Source organism: Gobius niger (genome assembly GCF_951799975.1).
Source record: "Gobius niger genome assembly, chromosome: 1".
NCBI classification, from domain to species: Eukaryota; Metazoa; Chordata; class Actinopteri; order Gobiiformes; family Gobiidae; genus Gobius; species Gobius niger.
The window spans coordinates 39,565,950-39,581,008 of NC_136852.1; the positions used below are offsets into that span (position 1 = coordinate 39,565,950).

Genomic DNA, 15,059 nt, shown 5'->3' on the forward strand with positions numbered 1-15,059 from the left:
AATGATGAATAGCCTTAACCGTTTTCAATAGAAATGTAAAGCTCATATGTTATTAACAGTAGCTAACCTAGCTGCTCACTCTCCTCTACAAACATTTATCAAACGTTTTGTTTTGGCCAGAAACGTTGAAATTAAACAAAATCCATCTCACACGTTCCTGTCAGTCACTAATTACGCCTTTATCTGATTCAGCTGTGTCATGCGTTGCTATGGCGACGTCACAGCGGAGTGACATCCCAGTGATTTAACTACCGGACTACGTGTGCGGTTATACCAAAATAATGCACCAGCCAATCAGAATCCAGTATTCACCCAGACCATGGTATAATAACTGTTAACTTAAATATAATTTCTGCTTCTGCCTCAATCAACAAACCTGTGTGCTTTTGGTCCTAAGTTAAACTTAGGTGGCGTTGTCTGGCTTTAATTTTAATTTGATATAATTTATCAGATCCTCAATTTCCCACTCTGCTACATACATGTGCGTAGTTATTGCTCCATTTTAACATGTTCCTAAAGGCCAGCATGTCTTATCAGAAGTTTCCACAGAGACAATAACTACGCTTGGAACGAACAGATCTATTAACGTATGAAATGGGAGCATGAACAACCCTTTAGAAACCCGGGTTCAAGCGGCTCATACTCACTGTGCGGCGTCTCTGTGGAGTCAGGGAGCGGAGCAGGACTGAGGCAGGTCTGCAGCAGGACTAGTCCGTACTGAAAACACGTGGAGAAGGGGAAAGTGCGTTTATGGTCCAGGCCTCTGACCCCTGTGTAGACTGTGATTCTGATAAGTAGCATGAGGAGGTGGAGCACAGCAGTGATTCAAATGACTAAACATGAAAATGAACTAAAATCATTTTGACATGTGTGCTTGTAAATGTACACGTTTTCAGCATAAATAAGATACGTAGCAAAGCAAACATTTTGAAACTTTCTTTAGATTTAGATTTATTTTACCAGATTTTTTTTGCTGTTTGAACATAATACTACCATTTAGAACAAATGTTTACGGTGCAGTTTTTTTCTTCGTGACCCTCGACCCCCCGCTATATTTAGGTTGAATATCCATATACGATATATATCCCGATGTCAAAGTCAAAACGAGTAATTTTATTGAAAACTCATTATAAAATAAACATAAACACTGTATAACAAAGCTCCATAAGGTAGACATTTAAATAAAAGAAAACATCTTAAATAAAAAGAGTCTATAAAATAAGTATTACAGCGCAAATGTGAACTATATCGATATATCGTTAGTCACATAGCATAACTGCCTAAGTCATTTTTGTTTTGATTTTGGAAAACATGTAAAAAGACGTTTTATAGGAAACACACTCTTGCCATTTTAACAATACAAAATGACTTGGGCAGTTATGCTATGTGGCTAACGATATGCGATATGGTCTAATTCCATATCTCATTGAAAAATATATCGATGTATCTTAAACATCGACATATCGCCCAGCCCTACCTCCCAGTGCAGCCTTTGTAATCATAAGGGGGAAAAAGCATGGCAGCTCTCTGTAGATATTGGATTAACCTTCTGTTATAATAATGCTAAACTCTGCGTTAGCCGGTAACGCTAATCTCTGACTGTGTAGCCGCTAACTTTAGCCGCGTCTGCTAATTTTCGATGAATCATTGCATTGCACAAGTGATAGAGATTTCTGTTTGTTGCATTGGAAAGAGCGAAGATTCCCACAACTTCTAGGCCTCGGGTGAACGGAGAACGCAATGAAAATTGTGGAGCTACAAGTTTGTTTAAACCCGAGTTTCACTAAACCTCAGTGAATATGGACATGCTGCATGAACCTGGAGAACTAAATCGCTGAGTTCCTTTTAACCTCCACAATTGTATTTTTGATCGCCGGCCAAAACGTCGTGGCTAGCAACAGTGTGCCAATGCTAACGGCAGGATGCTAATGAATCAGAATCAGAATAGCTTTGATTGCCATTGTTTGAGAGCAGCTTGGTGCAGACGTGCAACATAAAACATATAACACAGAATTTAGATAAAAAAATAAAGCTAAAACACTTTATGCATGCCCCCTAAAGCCTTATAGTTTAAAGAATATTAAAATCAATAAGATCAAAAATAAAAGGTACAACATGGTATGATGTATTGTATTTACTGATGTGTAGGTGTATAAAGTGATAAGTGACAGCAGCTGATCTCAGTGTGGACACATCCATGAGTCTGTGCCTAAGTTATTAGGTCTTATACCATGGTCTGGGTGAATACTGGATTCTGATTGGCTGGTGCATTATTTTGGTATAACCGCACACGTAGTCCGGTAGTTAAATCACTGGGATATCACTCCGCTATGGCATCGCCATAGCAACGCATGACACAGCTGAATCAGATAAAGGCGTAATTAGTGACTGACAGGAACGTATGAGATGGATTTTGTTTAATTTCAACGTTTTTGGCGAAAACAAAACGTTTGATAATGTTTGTAGAGGAGAGTGAGCAGCTAGGTTAGCTACTGTTAATAACATATGAGCTTTACATTTCTATTGAAAACGGTTAAGGCTATTCATAATTTTCAGGCGTTTTTTAGTAAAGTCAAACATAAAAGTTTCAGTTGGGGGGCCCAGGTGTGAGCAACTCCACCGCAGCTGTTTCCATAAACAGTTGAGCTCGTCAGGGTTGCCAGGTCCGCTGTTAAACCGCGGAATTGGGCGGTTTTTAAAGCTATTCCGCGGGTGAAAAAAAATGTCCGTGTTTTTTTGCCTTGCTGTAATCAATGTTGAATTGATCAAAATCACTATTTCGAAGGCAAATCCAAGGCTCTGTGAGCTGCTTTTTCAATAAGGGAGGGGAGTAGGGGCGGTTTCTCATCATCGTAGGAGCACATGGGCTCTGTTAACTAGTAAACAATATTGAAAATTCTAGCCGCGCCGTATGTCCGCGGGTTGGCCGCATATCGGTGTTTACTTCCACGGAAAAGTGTTTCCGGGTTAGTCCTGTTGTGTTGTGATTCTGTGCTGATGTTGTGTCGTTGAGCCTGGCTGAGATCCTCGTAATAGCTGCGGAGAATGACTCGCTCTGAGATCAGCCTTCAGTGACCGGCTAATAACCCACATTCATTATAAATGTTATGTTCGCGGAGTAAAAATCAATTAATTTCTTAAGTTGGATTTGCAAACATTACATCCAACAGAGGACAGAGAATTGGACAAAACGAGAAACTTTTAAGCAAAAAAAAAGTGGTCAATTTAAGGCAAAACTGTAACTGACATTTTCCATGAACTTATTCAGTAAAGACTGTTAAGGCCACGTCACAATTTCCCCATAAATTTAGATTTAAAGCCTATAGACATTAGCATTAGCCACCAATAATCGCAAATCATGGTCAACCATGGACCACATTTCGGTTAAAGCCTGGATAGAATTCAGCTACGGAGGTGAAGACCATTTGACATTTTACTCACATGGGGTGAAGGGCCAGAGATGGGTGGTCAGGGCTGCAAAACCTTTGATTAGCGGAGGTTTAAATTGTGCCCCATGTGTAACTCAAATTCAGTTAACCTCATAACCTCCACTTTAACCAAGCATATTTTCTTCAGCTTTACCCAAATCTAAAAGTTTCTTGACTGGAGAGCTTTTTCCTTGTGCTGATGCCACGCTTTTTCGTCACGTTTTTTTTGTTTCGCTTTTTTGTTGCTTTTTCCATCACTTTTTATTGCCTTTATTGTTGTTTTTTGTATTTTGTTTTTGTTTTTGCTGTGTTGTCACGTTTTGTTGGGTTTTGATTATTTTTTAACCTCTTAACTCCCACCTGAACGGATCACATTTTCTCCAGTTTGGCTTCACCCTAATCAAAAAGATTCTTGGGGAAAAAACACCAAAACAGCCACAAAAAATGAGAAGAAAACAAGGATGTAAACGCGACAAAAAAATGACAAAAAATCAACAAAAATGTGACTAAAATTCAACAAAAAATTCAACAAAAAAGTGAAAAAAAATTTAACAAAAATGTGACAAAAATTCTACAAAATGTGACAAAAACTCAACCAAAAAGTGACAAAAACTCAACCAAAAATGTGACAATTTTTTTTTTTTTAAATGGCAAAAATTCAACAAAAAGTGACAAAAATTCAACAAAAATGTGACAAAAACTCAACCAAAAAAATTACAAAAATGTGACCCAAAAAAAAAAAAAAAAAGGTTACACAACACAGCAACAACGCGAGGAAAAAGATCAGTTTTGTGGGTCTTAGCTTTCAAATGAGGTGTTACACAGACCTATATAATGGCCAAAGAGGACAGAATGCATTTGGTTCAGGCGGGTGGTAAGAGGTTAATTAAAGAAGCTTTCAGATTTGGGTAATGCCGAACTGGTAAAAATGTGCTTGGTTTAGCTGGGGGTTAAGAGGTTCACCTTTTACTTAGATGCTAATGATAAAGAATCCACTGACATTGTGTAAATGCCATGCCGTACCTTGCTCTAGTTTAGTATTGTGCTTGGCTTCCATATTCATTTGTATGGGGATAGTATGTGTGTGTGCATGTGTGCACTACTCATGCATGAGAGTAAATCGATCTGTTTAAAGGCCATCGGAGCTGAACCCAGAGCACTGGACTCTGATGAACTCATGGGCCTGGTCACGTGTGTCAGTGTATGGTTATGTGTGGTCCACATGGGGAACTTTGACCTTTGAACTGTTCACTGAGGTACGGCAACCTTACCACATTCATTTGATTAATAATTTAATTAATAATTCAATTCAATAAAATAATTCATTTCTATAGTTCACATTTTTATAACTGAACACTTGTAGACAGTCACTGTACGGCATTGACCAGGCAGAAGAGCATTAAATGTCCCAATGTTAAAGCAAATATAAATATAATATAAATAAATCTTCTCTTAATTTACTTGAAATAAGATTTCAATGCTGTACGTTTCAGCACTGAGGCTGTGCAGAGAGAACTTTACTATTCCTGCTATCACTGTTATGGCTTAAGCTGAGAGAATTGTACCGTCTGTATTCAAGATTCAGGAGGGAATGTTTCAAAGCGAGAGCAATCTCAGGACTAGTAGCAGAAAAGCCACAGATTTTCAGGGAAGTTCCATTTGTTTTCTTGAAAAGAAAGCCCCCACCACATCTGGAATCACTATGCCATGCGTGTTACAAAACACCGGGCTGAGAGAAAGAGTCTCCCACTTCCCCAGCACTAAACAAGGACTAAACCGGGACTTGAGCGGCTAAAGTTTACACAGAAAACCCTGTTCTCTGAAAAGTGTCCTGAAGTTTGAAATGTAGCGGAGCTGAACTTACGGTGTGCGCTGTTGGGTCTGATGTCTGACAGCTGCTCGACTCAGCGCTGCGAGGACAGAACTGAACACATGAGAGTGAGAGTGGAGAGGGAGGTGGAAGACACGCTTAATGACAGCGCTCTTACACAACGCTCTGAAGGTGAACCTGCCTTTGTTTATTCACAACAGCAGCGCAGTCCAAACATTTTAGTCAGAAAAAACAGAACCATGGTCAAAGTAAGGACTGAAAAAAACTATTTATTAAAGGTTTTATATTCTTCTTCAGTCGGGAAAAACTACATTTATCTGTAAATTACATCCTGTTTTTACAGTGAGTTTTCACAGTGTTGTACAGTAAATATTATTGACTTCATGACTGTTTCCATAATATCACACCCTTCTGACGAACTAAGACTGGAGCAGCATTAGGGCCATAGAGTTTATTCCTGTTTGGTTTTGAGGCGTGAGGACAGGGCTGTCCACAGGACTGTGAGTGTCTTCATGAACATGAACAGACTCAGTGCAGCTAACGTGAGCAGAAACACCACCACGTCAATGCAGTAATACTGAATCTTGGACAGTTTGTAGGACTCTGTTATCAGATGTTTGGCTCCTCTGTGTCTCATGACGAACTCTATCCAGAACATGGCTTTGTCCATGGGCTTCATGGGCTGGTCTCTGTGCAGCTCTGACAGACGCTTCATATTCTCTCTATGTTTGGGCTGGTGCAGCAGCTCCTGCAGCGCCTGGAGAAACACCTCTCTGTTCACTGTGGAGATGTCCAGCACTTTGGCCACTCCACGCACCTCCATCCGAAAGAAGTTATCCATTTGGTCAAACATCAGCGGCAAACCCAACAGAGGAACGCCGTGGTAAATGGCTTCCTGAAGCCCGTTGGTTCCTCCGTGAGCTACAAAAAGCTTGGTTTGTGGATGTCCCAGAAGGTCGTTCTGAGGGAGCCAGTCCACCAGCAGAGTGTTGTTGCCTAAAGTGGAGGGCTGTTTGCCCGAGTGTCTCCAGATGACTTTCTGAGGGACTTGTGCAAAAGCAGCAGCGATCTCCTCAGTGATGTCTTCAGGCAGTTGGGCCACCAGTGTCCCTAAAGTCATGACGATAACCCCATGCTCCCCTGAACTCTGCACAAACTGCTCCAGCTCTTTGGACAGAGGTCTGGAGGGTTTGCACTGGAAGCCTGACATGTAAACCACGTTTGGCATCGTAGGCCGCGGGAATTCAAACGTGAAGTCGTTTCTCATCAGCCAAATGTCGGCCGCCTGGAACAGCTCCATGTAGTGCACGTCAGGACCAAAGTATTTGTGAACCAACGGTTCGTAAACTGGGTCGTTCACATACCAGTTCTGAAACCGTGTGAAGGAATAAATCAACACGTTCTTGACTCGCTGCATGAAGCTCATTTTATCTGTGAGTTCGCACGGGAATTCAGTGGGGACTGGGATGTAGGAAAGAGGAGACGGAGCAATCGCAAAATGTGCCTCTCCTTGAATGGTCCACCTCACGTTCAACACCAGAGGGAGCTCTAACCTGTGAGCGAGAAGAACGCCAGTTGCGACTGCAGGATCCGTCAAAACCAGGTCATAGTTAGAATCCTTCAAATCCTGCATTAAAGTCTGATTCTCAAACATTTGTTCAACCATTTCACCCATTACCTTATTCATCTCATAGAACGTTACAAGATTGTGGTATTCCAAAGCAATCCGTGTCCAAACTGTGGTTTCTTGGCGACGCAGTTGCACCATATGAGCGGTGAACGAATTTAACTCTTCCTCGCTGAATCCTGATGAAGAGTTGAGTGTGATGGATTTGTAGAAGGGAGACTGGGCCTTGATGTACCAGGCGTCAGAGGGCCTCAGCACAGTGACCTCATGACCCCGAGAGTGCAGCTCCTCGAGGACAACCCGCATGTTCACCCAGTGGGACCCGTCCAGAGGAAACACCAGCACCTTCCCCCCGAACACAGGGGCGCAGCAGAGCAGAGCCAACAGCAGCAGATGCATCCTGAACCTGAGAGAGAGAAACTGGTCAGAAACAGCAGAGAGGCCAGTACATTCCCCACACACCAGGACCGAAACATCATGACATTGCTTTAGTCCAGGGGTCCTCAAACTACGGCCCGTGGACCAAATCTGGCCCGCGAGATGATTTAACCGGCCCCCCACGTAGAGCACAAATCCCTGAGTATGTCAAAAAAAAAAGTCTCTCGCCCATTCCTGTGCGGAGTTAGGATATTTTAACTAAATAACCAGTTTACTCATTCCAGCCACTAGGGGGCAATTTGAATAAATAAAAAATAATTCCAGGTGTCCAGCAGAGGGCACTTACATAAGAGATCAGAATATAAACACATTATAGCCACGTGGTAAATGAAGCTTAACCACCACAGAGTGTGGAGAGAATGAATAATGACTACAGTACTTTGAGAAACTTATACAAGCTTATACAGCACAATACAAGTGTAAGAAGTTATTACTTTGGTCACATTACATAATGATGTTTTATTTGAAAACAAAAATAAATGGATATTAAAACAAAGTGTGAAGACTTGATGACTATTTTTGCAAACCACTACAGTGAAACAAATATGTGCCTGAATCAAGTGTTGATCTTGTGGATATAGTCGTGGGGACGACTGTGCAGGCGAGTCATCGATACTTCACAATGAGGCATTTTGCTCTGAGTCATACAATTCTATGTTATAGCCGACCTGGTCCGGCCCCCCATCAAAGTCAGGAACAATAATGTGGCCCCCCCAGAGAAAAAAGTCTGAGGACCCCTGCTTTAGTCTATCATACACCCCATAGAAGAGCACTGGGAATTATATCCTTCTTTGCACATGCCTATTTTAGAGCAAATGCTCCCATTTCAGTTTGAACTATAAAATCTCAAATCCTTTGAACAGAAACAAAGCACAAATAACCAAGAATGGATGATCTTAGTCTCGTGGCAGAATGATCAAAAAGAGTCAATGGAATGGAAGTCAATGGAGGTAAAATACCAATAACTAGTGATGGGATTTATGGTTCTTTATTGGGAGCTGAGCCTTGGAGATCCGTGTGTTTCAACAAGCCGTTCAAAATACTGGCTCTTTTTTATATCGATTTTAAAGCCAGAAGCAGAATGGCTCCTAATTGAAGTCCTACATATCCAGGAAATGCTCTCCTCACCTCTCCATCTCTCGATATACATTTACCTTCGACCACGAAGCGAAAACACTCGCCATAAATAAATATAAATAAGCCATAAATAAGCTAGACCTAATTTCAGATTTTCCCTCTTTTTAACCCAAATACTAAATTATTTGATTTTTTTTTTTACCTAATCCACCCTCACTGGTCAATGCTGGTGACTCAAAAAAAAACCAAAAAATAAAATTAGGTAAAACTTCAGAATATATTAGATTACTTCTTTATTATTTGTGCTTTGGTGAGTTTTTTTTTTTTTTTCATGCGTTTCCCTGAAATATTTACTGTTAGACCATATGACATTCTGTGTTTTACCAAATGACAATGAAAGATACAAGAGAGTCAAAATGCCAAACTCTATGAAATGTACCAGCAACACAGGCATTAATGCTGGCTTTCATAAGAATAGTTCATTTACAGTGTGGAATGACAATTATTATTATTTTTTTTTAAATAGATTTCATCTTTGACAGAATGACATCCACATTTGTGCCATTTGCACTCTTTGTGACAAATGTGAAACTGGGCAAATGTGAAACCTGTGCCCATCTAATCTAATGTTCTCCAGGGTATTACAATGATGTCACCCTCATGACGCGTCTCTTAAAGAAAGTCAAGTGATTATTGTTTAAATTGTGCCTTGAATTTTGTTGGACTGAATGACACTGAAGGAACCTGATTTTCCAGGATAAATGTGTTATAACGGTGATTGATTTGTGTTTATTATGCTCACAGTTATGTTCAAATGAACCATAACTGAATTAAGGTTCTTGCAAAAAATGATTCAAAACTTATCATCTTCTAAACTTTTACTGCAGTTGACATAAAAATGCAGCTAATAGGACATTCTACTCATATTATTGTACTCACAGTGCGTGGTCTCTGTGGAGTCACGGAGCGCACCAGGACTGAGGACGGTCCGAAGTAGGACTGAAGAAGGTCTGAAGTAACACTCGTGCATATGTACGTGGAGAAGGTGCGGTGCGTTTATGGCCCCTCTGCTCCCTGTGCAGAGAGGGATTCTGATAAGTGACACGAGGAAGTGGAGCACAGGTCACAGCGACACATAAAACAGTGTCATGTCTGAGATAATATGAGTTTTTTGGCTTAAAAACATTATATTAACCTATTTTCTGCCAGTTTAGGATTAGAGTTAGGGTTAGTAATTATGAATATCCAAATATCCAATTCTCAAAGCGTATTGACAAGACAGCTTACAGCCTAAGTGCCAGTGTGAGACCCAGGGGCGGACTGGGACTGAAAAACAACCCTGGACTCTGACCAGCCTGGACCAAATTAGCGTAATTGTGACTTCCACAAATACATATTTTAACCTCTGACCACCCGCCTTATCCGAGTGCATTTTCCCCAGCTTGACTTTTTATTATTATTATTTTTTTTATTGGTATCATCAGCAAAAAGAACTGGAAAGGTGGTCGTAGAAACAGAAGCAAAATCATTAATATAAATAATAAATAATAATGGTCCCAAAATTGAACCTTGTGGCACACCATACTCCACGGAATTCCTTTTAGATTCATATTTTATTTTATACTGGGCTTTACCCAAATCTAAAAGCTTCTCGACTGGAGAGCAACAATGTAACGCCTCATTTGAAAGTTAAGACCTACAAAAGTGACGGAAACTTTTCGTCACGTCGCCACATTTTTGTCATATTTTTGTTGTTTTTTTCATTATCTTTGTTGTCGCCTTTTCCAGCACATTTTTGTTTTGTTTTCATCCTCTTTTTCTCGCTATTTTGATGCTTTTCTTTTTAGCTTTTAGATTTGGGTAAAGCTCGGTTGAGGCGGGACTGGTGGCCCTATGGCCAGTGGCCCCTCTGTGCTCTTCCAGAACGGACATATGGCCAGTCCGCGCCTCGTGAGACCTCATTTGAAAGCCAAGATCTTCTAGTTACTAAAACTAAGTGTAAGATCTGTGTGAGTGAAACACAACATGCATCGCATTTGCTGTTCCTAACCCAAATCATAACCCTGACCCTTGACCCTAAACATAACCTTAACTCCCTGATCAGGGGAGACGGCAGGGCTGTCAACTCTCACGCTTTCGCCGTGAGACACACACATTTGAGTGCCTTCACACGCTCTCACACCACAGCCCTCACATCTCACGCTCAACCCAAATATATCGCTTTATTTTCATGTATGTGTGTGTCTGCCGCTCCTCTGCTGCTAGTGCATGTGTGTGTATGCGAGAGTGGTCCTCTTGCACTATTGGTTGGTCCGGCGTCTGCCCCGCCCCCTCTTCCCCTTGCATGTGTTGTAGCAGCTTTCTCCGCGTCCACAGCTAACAACAAGCATGGCCAAGCGGCGTGGTGACAAAACGAGAGACGATGCAGAGCGAGTGAAAACACAGTCTAATGTTCTGTGCATGTAAAGTGTCCAGTTAGAGCTGTCGGCTGGTGAGGAGGGAGTCTGCAAGCATAGTTTTCATACGACGGGAGTTTGTCATGATCAGACATGTAGTAGCAGATATTTGAGAACTCTGCTGGATCAAATACAGCATGTCATTTGCAACAAGTGAGAATATACCATTGATCTGGTGAAGGCAGCTCCATGGAGAGCGTAAAATCACCCTTATGGGAATCATTTACCAACTGTTTGCTCATGTGCAAAACAAGTCACAAGCAAAAGTGGACTAGCAGCAGAGTAATTTAGCTTGTTTTGTTTCTAATGCAGCACTCTCGCATTTACATAGGCTTCATCATCACATCAAATTTGGGAGCACAATTATGTATTTTTTTGTGTTCCCTGTTGAGTCTGACAAAAAGTATTGTGCAAAGTCCTGTGTGTGCTCATCATGCATATGGTATACACACAATTTAGCATAGAGTTTTATTGCTTTTTTTCTTGAAAACAATGCTGTTTTAATTTATATATCTGTCTTAATGTGACTCTGATAGCTATTAAACTGAAAAATCTTTCAAAATTCAAAGTTTAATCAAACATGCTAAATGATATGCTGCTTGCTTTTTGTTGGTAATAAGAATCAGAATGACAAACACTCCAAACAACCCCTAATATAAATGTTTTTTAAAAGTGATATCAGGGTAAGTTTAAATATGACATTTTGATGGATTAATATCAAATTAATAAATGACAAAATTAAACATGAGTCAAACATCAACATTGACTTAAGTGAAGAGAATGTTTTAAACGTGTTTCTGACCTTCATGTGACTGACTGTCCTCAGATATGCACTTGCAGTTTAATTTAACCTTTTGGCAGGGCCGTAACAATGAAGGGGCTAATTGGGCATTTGCTGAGAGGTCCCAATATGAAGGGGCCCAGAAAATAAATCCTTTAACACCAGAAAATAGACTAGCTGAAAATATCATTTATGATCTAAAATGCAGAAAATCACATCTGAATGATACAAATGTTATTAACTGACTAACTACTGCCTTGTTCCTTCATAACTCTGAAGCGAGCTTTCGGAAACAATTTAAGTGACTATTTTCTACTTCAGGATAAAATCTGTTGAAACCCGAAACTTAATGTATTCATAAGTGTGTTCATTTATTAACAGCTCAAAAGCACACATGGCATAAAATTACAAATCAGATTTGACAAATGATTAAGTTCAGTTCATATATGACATTGCTTTTTAAGGTGTGGATAAGATTTCCACAAATGTCTCCTGTAATGCAGAGAAAGGAAGACGTTTCCCCTGTGAGTTTCTGAATGGATATTTACTTTAACCTCTAAAAGATGCCAAACATTCTCAGAACTGGTTTTGGAGCTTACACTGAGGTGGTAACAGCTGGAAGGGCCCGGCGTAGGTTGAAAGGGGCCGATCCGTTTGCGTCTGTAGGCAGGGACCATTCAGTTCAGGGTTTAGGTCCAGAAGTGGCAATTAATCCATTCAAAAGGCAGGTTCTGCAGGTACGGTTTGTTGCAGCAAATGAAAGCAGAGTCCAAAAGTCTTTGTTTGCTGTTTGCTCAAAGTTCTGAACCTTTTTTTGGAACTCAAGAACAAGGGTTTTCAGTTTGAGCCCGGTCTGGCTCAGCCTTTGAAGCTGATTGGCTCCTGTGGATAGACAATGAGTGGATTGGCTCCAAATAAATTTGTCTTTGTGCTTTTTAGGAGGGGAAAGATCAGTCCTTTGGATAAATTTAACATTAAAAGTCTAAGCACAGTTAAACATTAGAATATGATGGTTATGGAACGACATTGCTTCACATAAAACAAATCACGGTTTCCCGCAGTGCTTTCCTGTTTAGGCGTCCGCTTAAGCAACACCGGGCTCCCGCCTTAACTAACTTCTGAAAAAGAAAGAAAAAAATACATATTTTTGTTCTTGTATTTACTATTTACTTCATGTGTTGACGATCGCCAGATCGGCACTCAACCAGACAAAAATCGTCACAATTAACATTACTACTTATAAGCAAAAAATAATGCTGACTGGCACTTTGTAAGTAACAAAGTCCAACCTATTTTGTTGGGGTGTTAGCATTAGTTAGTGGTGATCAAAGCTTGGATTTTGGTTGGTCCAGCAAGGAGATTTGACCTCAGGGTTATTAAATGGCATTTTCTTCCAAACTTTGTTGTGTTGCTTTTGCCTACTTGTTATTTTAAGTTTTTATTCAGCACATTACATCAAATTTATTAAAGCTGTAAAATAACCTGACATCTTTAATTTGGTATTCCTCGCTTTTTCGCTTTAAAGTCTTTTTTAAGCCTGGAGCAGCATTAGGTCCAAGGGTTTATTCCTGTTTGGTTTTGAGGTGTGAGGACAGGGTTGTCCACAGGACTGTGAGTGTCTTCATGAACATGAACAGACTCAGTGCAGCTAACGTGAGCAGAAACACCACCACGTCAATGCAGTAATACTGAATCTTGGACAGTTTGTAGGACTCTGTTATCAGATGTTTGGCTCCTCTGTGTCTCATGACGAACTCTATCCAGAACATGGCTTTGTCCATGGGCTTCATGGGCTGGTCTCTGTGCAGCTCTGACAGATGCTTCATATTCTCTCTATGTTTGGGCTGGTACAGCAGCTCCTGCAGCGCCTGGAGAAACACCTCTCTGTTCACTGTGGAGATCTCCAGCACTTTGGCCACTCCACGCACCTCCATCCGAAAGAAGTTGTCCATTTGGTCGAACATCAGTGGCAAACCCAACAGAGGAACGCCGTGGTAAATGGCTTCCTGAAGCCCGTTGGTTCCTCCGTGAGCTACAAAAAGCTTGGTTTGTGGATGTCCCAGAAGGTCGTTCTGAGGGAGCCAGTCCACCAGCAGAGTGTTGTTGCCTAAAGTGGAGGGCTGTTTGCCCGAGTGTCTCCAGATGACTTTCTGAGGGACTTGTGCAAAAGCAGCAGCGATCTCCTCAGTGATGTCTTCAGGCAGTTGGGCCACCAGTGTCCCTAAAGTCATGACGATAACCCCATGCTCCCCTGAACTCTGCACAAACTGCTCCAGCTCTTTGGACAGAGGTCTGGAGGGTTTGCACTGGAAGCCTGACATGTAAACCACGTTTGGCATCGTGGGCCGCGGGAATTCAAACGTGAAGTCGTTTCTCATCAGCCAAATGTCGGCCGCCTGGAACAGCTCCATGTAGTGCACGTCAGGACCAAAGTATTTGTGAACCAACGGTTTGTAAACTGGATCAGTCGCATACCAGATCTGAAATCGTGTGTAGGAATAAATCAACACGTTCGTGACTCGCTGTATGAAGGTCATTTTATCTGTGAGTTCGCACGGGAATTCAGAGGGGATCGGGATGTAGGAAAGAGGAGACGGAGCAATCGCAAAATGTCCCTCTCCTTGGACTGTCCACCTCACGTTCAACACCAGAGGGAGCTCTAACCTGTGAGCGAGGAGAACGCCAGTTGCGACTGCAGGATCCGTCAAAACCAGGTCATAGTTAGAGTCCTTCAAATCCTGCATTAAAGTCTTATTCTCAAACATTTGTTCAATCATTTCAGCCATGTGTTTATTCATCTCATAGAATGTTACAAGATTGTGGTATTCCAAAGCAATCCGTGTCCAAACTGTGGTTTCTTGGCGACGCAGTTGCACCATATGAGCGGTGAAAGAATTTAACTCTTCCTCGCTGAATCCTGATGAAGAGTTGAGTGTGATGGATTTGTAGAAGGGAGACTGGGCCTTGATGTACCAGGCATCAGAGGGCCTCAGCACAGTGACCTCATGACCCCGAGAGTGCAGCTCCTCGAGGACAACCCGCATGTTCACCCAGTGGGACCCGTCCAGAGGAAACACCAGCACCTTCCCCCCGAACACAGGGGCGCAGCAGAACAGAGCCACCAGCAGCAGATGCATCCTGAACCTGAGAGAGAGAAACTGGTCAGAAACAGCAGAGGCCAGTACATTCCCCCACACACCAGGACAGAAACATCATCATTACATTGCTTTAGTCTATCATAAACCCCATAGAAGAGCACTGGGAAATATATCCTTCTATTTTTTTTTTTTTAGAGCAAATGCTCCCATTTCAATGTAAACTATATAATCTCAAATGTTTTGTCTTTTGAACAGAAAAAAAGCACAAATAATTAAGAACTGATGATCTTAGTTAGTTAGGCACAGCCAGGGGCCGGAGGGTG

At 41.4% G+C, this 15,059-nt stretch overlaps 2 protein-coding genes across 2 annotated transcripts; both read right to left on the minus strand.

Moving 5' to 3' along the window:
- Positions 1-5,710: 5,710 nt before the first annotated feature.
- On the minus strand, positions 5,711-7,286 carry LOC306973868 (UDP-glucuronosyltransferase 2A3-like; the record flags this gene model as incomplete). The annotated part of the gene is made up of 1 exon (XM_079570931.1): positions 5,711-7,286. The coding sequence occupies exon 1, from the start codon at positions 7,283-7,285 to the stop codon at positions 5,711-5,713; it is 1,575 nt and encodes a 524-aa protein (XP_079427057.1). The 5' UTR covers position 7,286.
- A 5,914-nt stretch (positions 7,287-13,200) lies between these two features.
- Positions 13,201-14,775, minus strand: LOC306973876 (UDP-glucuronosyltransferase 2A3-like; the record flags this gene model as incomplete). Its single annotated transcript, XM_079570948.1, has 1 exon — positions 13,201-14,775. The coding sequence occupies one exon, from the start codon at positions 14,773-14,775 to the stop codon at positions 13,201-13,203; it is 1,575 nt and encodes a 524-aa protein (XP_079427074.1).
- Positions 14,776-15,059: the final 284 nt, after the last annotated feature.